This window comes from Staurois parvus, unplaced genomic scaffold (genome assembly GCF_062004578.1).
Source record: "Staurois parvus isolate SC_StPar_1 unplaced genomic scaffold, SC_StPar_1.0 ptg000053l, whole genome shotgun sequence".
Taxonomy (NCBI): Eukaryota; Metazoa; Chordata; class Amphibia; order Anura; family Ranidae; genus Staurois; species Staurois parvus.
In genome coordinates this window covers 2,229,314-2,241,925 of record NW_028317849.1, presented here as the reverse complement: position 1 = coordinate 2,241,925, position 12,612 = coordinate 2,229,314, and the positions used below count along the sequence as shown (strand labels likewise).

At 42.9% G+C, this 12,612-nt stretch overlaps 1 protein-coding gene across 1 annotated transcript in view; it reads left to right on the top strand.

Annotated features, from left to right (window-relative positions):
* The first annotated feature begins 7,907 nt into the window (after positions 1–7,907).
* LOC149470068 (mast cell protease 1A-like) overlaps positions 7,908–12,612 on the top strand; it is a 54,140-nt gene continuing 49,435 nt past the window's right edge. Inside the window, exon 1 of the mRNA XM_089667143.1 lies at positions 7,908–8,017. Within this exon, the coding sequence (XP_089523269.1) occupies positions 7,948–8,017 (70 nt within the window). The 5' untranslated portion in view covers positions 7,908–7,947. The remainder of the gene's footprint in view (positions 8,018–12,612) is intronic.

Sequence of the window (12,612 nt, the reverse complement as noted above, 5' to 3'; positions counted from 1 at the left end):
GTCAGCACTGACCCAACCCCAGAAAAGGGTCTGGCATTGGGACAAGAGGATGTCAGCCTTACTTTGCAAACACTGGGGGATGTCCATCAAGTCAAAGTGGATGAGACTACAGTCACCACCTGGATACCCCAGGGATGCTGGGCAGTCGGCCCAGATCTCCAACAGCATGATGGAGTCAGCCCAGTCACCCTGTCTTCTCTCCAGCGGCTGAGAGGACTTCAGGGAGAAGGACCAGTTTGTATTTCTCCCCAGTGGCGGGTATGTTCTACGAGAGAGGCAGAGGTTGGCTGGGTGAGTAATGCTATGTTTGGGACAATTTGTTTGGGGAACTGTGTGGGTGCTGGCATTGGGGGACTGGAAGTACAGACTAACTTTGGAGTCCACCCATCTGGGGTTTTCTCCTGTGTTAGTCTCTTGCCGAAAGGGGAGATATGTGACGGGAGTCACTTTGGGTGGGGGGCCCATGGAACACAGCTCACTTTGGAGAGGTGGGGAGACCCCTGTCTCAGCTCCCCATATCCCCATTATGCGTAAGTCACCCTGTGCCTGTTAGGGGTGCAGGGTGTTATGTCCTAATATTGTGTAAATATGTATAGGTAGGGTGGGGGGTTGTGGATTGTTTAATGCCATGTGGTTGCATCCCATTGTTCTATTGTGTGTCTTGCTTGGGAGCAGACTATTATGGGATGTATGTGTTTGTGTGTATTAGCTTGGTGGGGGGTGTTTCCGGAAGCCCTCCCCTCTGATGGGACTGTCTGCTGGTGTGTCTCTTGTTAGTAAGTGTGGATTGCCCTGCCCTGTGTCATTATGCAGGGAGGGGGGATTGTTCCCTTGAATGTATATACCTTGTATCTGTTTTAAAATAAAGGAGTCTATTTCCTGATTTATTTCAAGACTGGTGTTCTCTAGTCTCGTATGGTCAGTGGTAGTGTCCGTAGTCGGTGTTCGGATGGGGAAGCGGTATTATAACGGAAATACCCAAGTGCAGTCGGGGTCCGGTTCCGTTACAATACTGCTCCAGAGTTTGATTGGTCTGAGCATTAGACTGGGGATGAAAAGCAGAGGACAGATTAATTGTAACACCTAATGATGAGCAAAAGCTTTTGCAGATTTTTGAAGAAAACAGCAATCCTCTGTCAAACACCACATCATCAGGGATTCCATGCAGTTTGAAGACTTCTCGAACCATCAGTTCTGCAGTTCGTTCAGCAGTGGACATCCCCTTAAATGAAATAAAGTTAACCCCCTTGGTCTTGATGGAACAGGGAGTGACTGAAGCAAGCCCAAAGGAGAATCTCAGGGAGTCTTATTACATGCACATGTCAGGCACGAGGCCACAAAGCATTTGACATCCTTCTTTTAACCAGGCCACCAAAAGGAACGTGATAAAAGTTCTTCAGTCTTAGAACCCCAAAATGCCCAGCAAGTTCAGAATCATGAACCAACCTGAGGGCTTCAACCCGAGCAAATTCAAGTATGTAGAGATGATGCCCTTGAATCCAAAAGCCATTCCTGTAAGCCAGGGAAATATCCTTAGGTGGAAGACTTAGAAGTGGGTCATTATCATACCCCTTTGAGAAGATTCAAGAGTTCCTTAGAACTTGTGGCCCCTAGAAAGTTCTCGAGGCCTGATTGTGTATTCAGATTTGTTTTCCTGGAGAGGCCCAGACAACATCCATGATAAAGCATCAGCCTTACTATTTCTTGACCCAGAAAATACGAGATAATAAAATTAAACCTGGAAAAGAACAGTGACCAACATGTTAGAAGACAATCTATTGGCAGAACGGATGAATTCTAGATTTTTCAGCAGATGCCTCCATTCAGAAAAAGCTTCCTTAATTGATAGCAACTCCTTATTCCCAATTTCATAATTCTTTTCAGCTGACCACATCAAGTGAAAAAAATATGAACAGGGATGAAGCTGCAATTTTCTCCTCTTCGCTGAGAAAGTATAGCTCCCATGGCAAAGTCTGAGGCATCGACTTCAAGAATAAAAGGTAGTTCAGGATCTGGATGTGCCAATATTGGTGCAGAAGTGAAAAGAGTCTTGAGCTTGCTAAAAGCAGTCTGTGCCTCAGGTGACCATACAAAGGGCACTCCTTTTTTTGTCAGCTGTGTAATTGGTGCTATTACTTTAGAGAAGTTTCTAATGAATTTACTATAAAAGTTGGCAAATCTAACAAATGGTTGTATTTCCTTAACGTTTCCAGGGTTTCTTGCCTATATTCAACATTCAAGCCTCCTATGTCCGCCCCCCAGACTATATACTGCTGTCTGCTACATTGCTATGTAAGCCCAATAAGTAGCACTTTTTGTTTATTATATGTATTATTCATGCTACTGTATATAATGGATTGTGAAAATATTGTTTTTTCTATATTCTATATATAGTAGCTCTGCTTTCCCTTATACAGAAGTTACGGTCCTGAGGAAGCCAGATGTATAGGAAAAATGTGTTGAGCGTTTTCTGACCTTCTATCCCATTTTTGGAATCAGTATTCATGTTATAGATGATATGTGTCATATGCAAGGGATAGGCGATGTATTAATTTTTTATACCCCCTGTTGTGTCTGGGGGTTATGTATGTATTGTTGATATTATAAACCCTTTTGTGACTATTTTATGTCAATAAACTGTGATTATTGTATATGTTAGTGTGGTCTCTCACTGTGTCCTGGACCTGGTAAACTCAAACCATGCAGAGCTTATTACAAATGTCAACATAACAGAACGTCTGGGTAGCAGTGACCATAACATGATTTAATTTATTGTTAGCTGTAAACATCAAGCATATATGGGAAAAATAAAAACGCTCAACTGTAAGAGAGCAAATTTTCCAAGGCTGAGAGCTGCTCTCCAAGACATAGAATCAAAGGGAATATTGGCATCGATGAACATAATACAGAAATGGGAGTTCTTCAAAATATATTCCCACGGGCAACAAGTTGAAAAGGCTAAAAACCAAAACCTATGTGGCATACGGCCTAAGTTAAAAAAAGCTATAAATAAACAAGAAAAAAGCTTTTATTAAATATAAAAATGAAAGAACGCTATCATTGTTTAAACATTACAAAGAATATAACAGAATATGCAAAAAGGAAAAAAAGCCCACAAAATTTGAAAACGAACGACAGATTGCAAAAGATAGCAGGACAAACCGCAAAAAATTCTTCAAATTTATTAATAGTAAAAAGGATAGGTCCGAGCATGTAGGCCCATTACAAAATAATCTACAGTGGGTGACTGGGGACAAAGAGAAGGCAAATTTATTAAATACCTTCTTCAGCTTTGTGTATACAAAGGAGCATGGGGGAGTTCTTGTCCACAATGGGCATGGTATTGACACAGCTCCAGATGATCCACATTGACTCACAATTGATATGATCCAGAAATATTTAGACAGAATAAAGGTGAATAAAGCACCTGGACCGGATGGCATTTATTGAGGAGGTGAGCAAAACCTTGGACAGAGGTTTGGTGGTGGACGTGGTATACTTGGATTTCGCAAAACATTTGACACAGTTCCCCACACATGGCTAATGTGTAAGGTAAAGTCTACAGGCTTGGAAAAATCTGTATGTAAATGGATAGAAAACTGGCTAAAAGATCGTATTGAGAGAGTAGTGGTTAATGATTCATACTCTGAATGGTCTGGGGTCTTCAGTGGTGTACTCCAAGGTTCAGTGTTGGGACCCTTACTTTTTAATACATTTATAAATGATATCTGGGATTATAAATACCATTTCAGTCTTTGCAGATGACACCAAGCTGTGCAGTGGAATAACGTCCTTACAGGATGTCTTCAACTTACAAGCTGACCTCAATGCACTGTTTAATTGGGCAACTATGTGGCAAATGAGGTTTAATGTTGATAAATGTAAGGTTATGCACTTGGGGGCTAAGAATATGCATGCATCATACATACTAGAGGGGAGTACAACTGGAGGAATCAATGGTGGAGAAGGATCTGGGGGTTCTGGTAGATCACATGCAATACCAAGCCGCCATTTCTAAAGCAAGCAAAAACCTCTCTTGTATTAAAAGAGGTATAGACTCCAGAGAGAGATATCATATCACCCCTGTACAAATCATTAGTAAAACCTCATCTGGAATACACAGTTCAATTTTGGGCACCAATTCACAAAAAGAACATTGGGGAACTGGAGAAAGTACAGAAAAGGGCAACCAAACTGATACGAGGCATGGAGATCAGCTATGAGGAAAGATTAGACGAACTAAATTTATTCTCTCTTGAGAAGAGGAGATTAAGGGGGGATATAATCAACATGTATAAATACATCAGTGGTTCATATAGTGAACTCGGTGTAGAATTATTCACCCTGAGGTCATCACAGAGGACAAGGAAGCACTCTTTATGTCTGGAGGAAAAGAAATTTCATCTCCAAATACGGAAAGGTTTCTTCACAGTAAGAGCTGTGAATATGTGGAATAGACTCCCTCAAGAGTTGGTTCTGGCCAGCTCAGTGGATTGCTTTAAAAAAGGCCTGGATTCCTTTTTGGATACACAGAATATAACTGGATACTAACATTTATAGGTAAAGTTGATCCAGAGAAAATCCGAATGCCTCTCGGGGGATCAGGAAGGAATTTTTTCCCCTGCAGGAGCAAATTGAGTCATGCTTTGCTGGGTTTTTTTGCCTTCCTCTGGATCAACTGTAGGTGTAGGATTATAACTTTTTGTTTTGGTTGAACTGGATGGACGTTTGTCTTTTTTCAGCCAGACTAACTATGCATGTAACTATGTAACAAAAGGGGAACACTAAAGATGCAGCAATAGAACCTGCTGCTGACAAAAAAAACAAAAAATTAAAGAAAAAAAAAATATGGGAACACTAGTGATGCAGAAGTGTTGTAAAAACAACACACTGACACCACAACATTGCACTACATTCACTATACTGTCTCCTAACAAACCACTAACTAACCTCACCTAACTCCATTAACACACTACACAAGGCTGCTGTGTACGCAGCCTTATATAGTGTTGGGCGTGGACTTAGCCCCTGAGCCATCATTGGCCAAAGTCACCAAGACTCTGGCCAATCATGGCTCTTCCTGTGAACTCAGCTGTGATTGGCCAAAGCATTGCACCTGACCTGTGGTCAGGTGCAATGCTTTGGCCAATTACAATGCGCAGTCAGAGTGCATTGCATTGTTAGGGGGCACGGATAAACGCCCAGATGTATCCAATGTTCGAGTCGAACATATGTTTGACTTGAACATATAGACCATCCCTACCCAATATCTTCAAACTAATCTCATATCACCTGTGCTCCACATGCAGTTCACCTCCTGTCAACAATATATGCTCCCCTCCAGTACTTGACCCCAATTTTAAATCAAGGTCAAATGCGCTTTTGCCCCCTCCTGGGCTCAGGTCAGAGTGGCTCTTGGTAGTACTCTTTGCCTTCTCCGATCATAAAACACAGCGGTAATTACTCATGCAAAAGAAATTGGGACCAATAGTGTTCTCCGTATACCTAAAACATTTCATCAGCCTCTCAGATAAAAGAACACTCACATATAAGTGCACACAAAGTGCTATGGCAATAACATTATAACATTATAACATTCTATGGCAACATCCCCTCTCACCACAGACTCAGACTCTGCAAGATGGCCCACTGTGTGGCATACTTGTTACAGGCTTTTTCAGTAGCTGCGAAAGTCTTCTTTATGCTGAAGCTACTTCTTAGTGACATTGGCTGTATGCCTGGGGTCATTATCCTACTGCAGAATACATTTGGGGCAAATCACAAGCCTCCCTGATGGTGGATAAGTACTGTATATGCCTTTATATCTCAGCATAAGGACACCATTGATCCTGACAATTTGCAGAAATGCAACCCCAAACTTGCAAAGAACCTCCAGCATGCTGCACTGTTACCTGCAGACACTCATTATTATATGGCTTTCCAGCCCTTTAGCAAATAAACTGCCTACTGCTACAGGCAAATATTTCACATTTTGACTCATCAGTCCTGAGCACCTGCTGCCATTTTTTTGCGCATTAGTTTCTATGTTTTTGTGAATAGTTGAGTTTCTTAGCCTTGTTTACATGTCGGAGGTATGACTTTTTGGATGCAATCCATGAAGACCACTTCTGGCCAGACTTCTCCGAACAGTAGATGGGTGTACCTGGGTCCCACTGGTTTCCTCCAGTTCTGTGCTGATATCACTGCTTGGCATCTTTTGATGTCAAAGGGCAATAAGCATGATGTGCCTTTGATCTGCTGCATTAAATGTTCTTGGCCGACCATTGTGCCTACACTTCCCCCTGTTGCCCATTTCTTTATGCTTCTTCAAAAAAGCTTGAATACCACAACCTGAAACCCAACTCTGCTTGAAATCTTTCCCTGGCAGAGACCTTGCTAATACAATATAACTACCTTGTGTCTTGTTGCTGAACTCAGTCTTGCCATGGCATATGACCTGTGACATGAAACGGTCTTCCACGGCCTCACCTTAATAGCAGAGTTTGGTTGCTCCTCACCCAGTTTTAAGCCTTCTACACAGCTGTTTCTGTTTCAGTTAATGACTGTTTCAAGCATCTGTGATGGTCTGTGGAGGCATATCCATGGAGGGATGCAGAGACTACAGGCTAGACAATGGCACCCTGACTGCCATTAGGTATTGGGATGAAAACCTTAAACCAGGGGTGGACTGACAACTCGAGGGGCCCCCGGGCAATAGGGGATCATGGGGCCCCTGTGTCCTTGCTGAAACTCAAAAAAGCCTATGAAAAAGGTACCAGGGGCATCTCATGGGGCCCCCTACTGACCCCGGGCCCTAGGGCAGTGCCCAAGTTTCCAAATGGTCAGTCCGCCCCTGCCTTAGACTCACTGTCAGACCCTACGCTGGTTCATTGGGTCTTGGGTTCCTCCTAGTGCATGACAATGCCTGGACTCATGTGGCGAGAGTATGCAGGCAGTTCCTGGGGGATGAAGGTATTAATACCATTTAATGGCCCCCACACTTGCCTGACCTAAATACAATAGAACACCTCTGGGACATCATGCTTTGGTCCATCCGACACCGCCAGGTTGTACCTCAGACTGACCAGGAGCTCAGTGATACCCTGGTCCAGATCTGGGAGGAAATACCGCAGGACACCAACCATCTTCTCATGAGGAGCATGTCCCAACGTTTTCAGGCATGCATACAAGCACGTGGGGGCCATACAAACTACTGAGGACCATTCTGAGTTGCTGCAATTAAATTTCAGCAAAATGGACTAGGCTGCTGCATCATTTTTTCACTTTCATTTTCGGGGTGTCTGTGAATGCAGTCCTCTGTAGGTTGATCATTTTCATTTCCATCAAACGTTGTGGCATCCTTATGTTCCTAACACATTGCCCAGTCCATATCAGTATATCCAGCATGATATTTTTCCCCGTTGAGATCTGATGTGTTTTCAAAGTGTTCCTTTAATTTTTTTGCGCAGTGTATTTTTGAAAGCATTCTTACTTTACAGTATTTATTCACACCTGTCTAAAACTTTTGCACAGTACTGTATGTACATATATATTGCAGGAGTCTGTAACGCACACATTGCAGGGGTATATAATGCAAAAAGTACATAATGCACGGAGTGCTGCAGTCAGGAATATGTAAAGCAGACTTCTCTTTTTTTTTTTGAGGCTTAAATGTTTTTCCTAAAACATACCAAAATCCTCTCTAACCTGGCTATAATAAGATACACATACAGTTATTTATATTGTAAATTTTATAATATTTAGCTTTTTGATATATAGAAAATTGCTTGTTATTAAATATATATGTAGCACATACATTGTTATATGCCTGTAATAGCTAAGTGACAGGGTGTGATGTGACGAGATGACTATCTGTGCTGAGAAGAATATAAAAGGAGATACTTGCCGCCAGTTTGCAGGAGCCACAGTTCTAAACAAAACTGTGATATGGAACAACGCCTAGTCCTCCTGGTGATCTTCTTAATGTATATTCTTTCTGTACCAGCCCCATGTGCAGGTAAGCATGTTAACTACCATTGAATTACAGGCCAAAGCTTTATGTCATATATATGTTTTTTCTGTTGCATTAGACAAAGAGGGGTTGATTGACTAAAACAGGTGCACTCGGAATCTGGTGCAGCCGTGCATGGTGGCCAATCAGTTTCTAACTTCAGCTTGTTCAATTAAGCAATAAACTGATTGGTTTCTATGCACCCGATTTTGCACGCTCCAGTTTTAGTAAATCAACTTAAGAGTGTCAGCCATCAGCATCTGTGCCCTACCTGTATTCTGCAAGCTTGACATTTTTCACCATTTACCCAAGATAATATTGTATTGGACAGTTGAAAACAATCAACCATATACTATATATAAAAGCACCATTCAGGCATCTGGTATGTGCCATTCTACACATTTACCTGTTATCAGAACTAGGAACCTCATAGTTACATAGTTAGTCTGCCTGAAAAAAGACAAAAGTCCATTCAGTTCACCCATTAAAAAAAAAAGTTATAATCCTACACCCACAGTTTATGCCTTCCAGAGGAAGGCAAAAAAAAACAGCAAAGCACGATCCAATTTGCTCCTGCAGAGGAAAAACATTCCTTCCTGATCCCCCCGAGAGGCAATCGGATATTCCCTGGATCAACTTTACCTAGAAATGTTAGGAGGCTGGCCATAGATTATACAATTTTCTTGAGACTTTTGGTTTAGATTTAACAAAAACCATATAATATGAGGTCAAACCTAGCAACATTTTCAATTGTATCCAATTAGGCAGGCTCTTGTACTACATAGTTGAAGGTAAATCTAAAGGAAATTGGGCAGAAATTGGACAGAAAATTGTATAGTGTATGGCCAGCCTTAGCGTCCAGTTATATTCTAGGAAAGAATCCTAGAATATCTAGGAAAGAATCCAGACCTTTTTTAAAGCAATCCACTGAGCTGGTCAGAACCAACTCTTGAGGGAGTCTTGAGGAACATACTTCACATCTAAGCACTTCACATCTTCACATCTATGTGGTTGATGCTACTTTTAGGTACATTTTTCATGCATTTTGATGTGTTTTCATACTTCTTGCGTTTTTTTTTTAGTAGGAAAGGACACTGGTTGTTAAACACAAAACCTTACAAAAAATGCATCAAAAACACACGTACATCCATTTCTGATGTGTTTTTGTTTCACAAAAATGTTATTGCTTTTGAGTGTTGGTACAGGGTATGTAAAGCATTCACATTTAGAAAAAAAATGCATATAGAATTCCTAGATTGTAAGCTGGAAAGAGCAGGGCCCTGAGCAAACCTTTCTGGCGCTATATAAATACTGTATAATAATAATAATAGAAACAGTGAGGTTACAAAGGCAAAAAAACAATAGAAATAGGTCCACCAACAGAGTAGAGGTGACACTGCAAATGACATCTCAAATTGTAAGGCACAAGCAGGGGTGGACTGACAACTCATGGGGCCCCCGGGCAATATGTGATCATGGGGCCCCTGTGTCCTTGCCCAAACTCAAAAAAGCCTATGAAAAAAGGTACCAGGGGCATATCATGGGGCCCCCTACTGACGCCGGGCCCTCGGGCAGTGCCCAAGTTTCCAAATGGTCAGTCTGCCCCTGGGCACAAGTTACTGCACATATTCGACTGCGGACTGGGAGAAGCTGCCCTGATTCTACTACTTATGAAGGTCTATGCCTCGATGGGGGCAGTAGGAGTAGGGTATTCCAGAACCCTAGACGAGGGTGAAGAGTGAGAGAGAAGAGGGGAGTGAGCAGAATATCACCCAAAATCCACGGCGGGCGGCAGATAGGAAGAAAAGGGGGTGTGGAGGCTCTATCCCATTACATAGCACATTAGATGTTTGTCCAAACGATCATATGGGGAGTAAACAACGGTCTGAGTTTAAATGGTCATTATAGGTTATCCAGGGATCCCTAAATCTTCAGAAATTCTGTGTGGTTGTCGATAAGTATAGATGTGGCCTTCTCATAGACCATGGTTCCCATGAGCCACTGCTTACCTTCAGCAAAATTAAGGAACATTTGGCCCCAGGCTCTGGCCAAGGTCCGCCAAGGACAGTTTGTGGAGCCAAAAAACACACTGTTCTGCATGTAAAAAAGTATCTGCACCTTTCCAAAAAATGGATTGCAGGAAAGTGCAAAGATATGAATTGAACCCATAGGAAATAATAATAAATTGAATGTACTGCATTTCTGCAGATCTACAAATGTACTAAGAAAAGGCATAGATGTAAACCTAGCCTAGTGCATTCGTGCCAGTGTTAACAATAAAACCGAACTGCAAAATTGAGCTAATGTCCAAGTAGTCAGTATAATTCTGCAAGTATGTCATTATATGATCTGCCTTTCAAGGTCAGAGGAGTTACACTGCTATGGTAATAGATATGCAAGTCACAATACATAGCTTACATAGCTGTATATTATTATTCTTATACAGGATTTATATAGCGCCGACAGTTTGCACCGCAGTTTACAAAATGAGGACAGACAGTAGTTACAATACAACTCAATACAGGAAGTATGAGAAGGTCCTGCTTGTTAGAACTTGCGGTCTAAAAAAAAGGAGGGTCAAGTGATACAAAAGGTAATAACCGTGGGGGATGAGCTGATGGAGAAAAAAAAAAGTACAGTTGTTAGGTGGGGCAGGATAGTCTTCTCTAAAAAGATAGGTTTTCAGGGATTGTTTAAAAGTGGAAAGACTAGGAAATACAAAAACTGGGGTAAGGAGTTCCATAGGATGGCAGAGGCTCAGGAGAAGTCCTGGTGGTAAGCATGGGAGGAGGTGAGAAGGATGCTAGATTGCAATATAAGGTAATCTGGGGGAAATAAAGACATGGTAATGTCAGAAGTGGTTATGCTCAAGGGAGGACTGACAACTGATGGGGCCCCCCAGGCAATAAAAGATAATGGGGCTCCCTGTGTCTCCGTCTACACTCAAGCCAAAGACACACCCACACAACACCCCACCTACATATTGCAGCTCTACTACATAGAAAGGGCATTAAAAGTAATTAAAAAAATAATAAAACAACATTGTTGGGCCCCCCCTCCATTCATACCAAGCCCTTCAGGTCTGGTATGGGTTTTGAAGGGAACTCCCACGCCAAAATTTAAAAATTGGCGTTGGGTCCCTCCCAAGAGCGATACCAGACCCTTATCCGAGCATGCAGCCCGGCAGGTCAGGAAAAGGGGAGGGATGAGCGAGCACCCCCCCCGCACCCCAAACAAAATAGATCCAATGTCAATCATGATACCCGCTGTCTCCGCTACCCGAAAAAAGAAAAAAAAAAAGGCTCATCTCCCAATGCTGGCTCCCAGCCGTCTGAAAGCTCTTCTGGCTTAACAGTTCTTAAATATGCTCTGGTGATGCTGCACTGATATGCAGCAATGATGGCCACTGAAAGGCAGCACTGATGGGCACTGACTGGTGGCACTGATGGGCACTGATAGGCGGCACTGATGATCAGGGCACTGTCAATCTGACACTGACACTGTAGATGGGGCACCATTCCCCCCACTGATACCATAGATGGGGCACTATTCCTCCCACTGACACCATAGATGGGGCATCATTCCTCCCACTTACACCGTAGATGGGGCACTATTCCTCCCACTGACACCATAGATGTGGCACCATTCCTCCCACTGATACAGTAGATGGAACACTATTCCTCCCACTGACACTATAGATGGGGCATTATTCCTCCCACTTACACTGTAGATGGGGCAATATTCCTCCCACTGACACCGTAGATGTGGCACCATTCCTCCCACTGATACAGTAGATGGGGCACCATTCCTCCCACTGACACCGTAGATGTGGCACCATTCCTCCTACTGATACAGTAGATGGGACACTATTCCTTCCACTGACACCATAGATGTGGCACCATTCCTCCCACTGACACTGTACATGGGGCACTATTCTTCCCACTAACACCATAGATAGGGCACCATTTCTCCCAATGATACATAGATAGGGTACTACTCCTCCCACTGACACCAATGATGGGGCACTATTCCTCCCACTGACACCAAGAGTGGGGCATTATTCCTTCCACTAACACCAGGAGTGGGGCACTATTCCTCCCACTGACATCAGGAGTGGGGCACTATTCCTCCCACTGACACCAATGATGGGGATTATTCCTCCCACTAATACCAATAATAGGACACTATTCCCCCACCGATACCAATGATGCGGTAGTATACCTACCAATGACACCAATGATGAGACACTGTTCCTCCCACTGACACCATAGATGGGGCACTATTCCTCCCACTGACACCAATGACACTATTCCTCCCACTAATACTAATGACGGGGCACTATACCTACCACTGACACCAATGATGAGGCAGTATTCCTCCCACTGACACCATAGATGGGGCACTATTACTCCCACTGATACCAATGATGGGGCACTTTATCACTGACACCACTGGTGAGGCACCATTCCTCCTTCTGACACCAACGATTCAGGTTATTCTTCCCAATAATACCAATCTTTCAACAGGCAGCATGTAATTATTTCACCTCCACTGATCACTAAGTCTGAGGTATTTTCTAGTCCCAGTAGCCAAAATCTGGC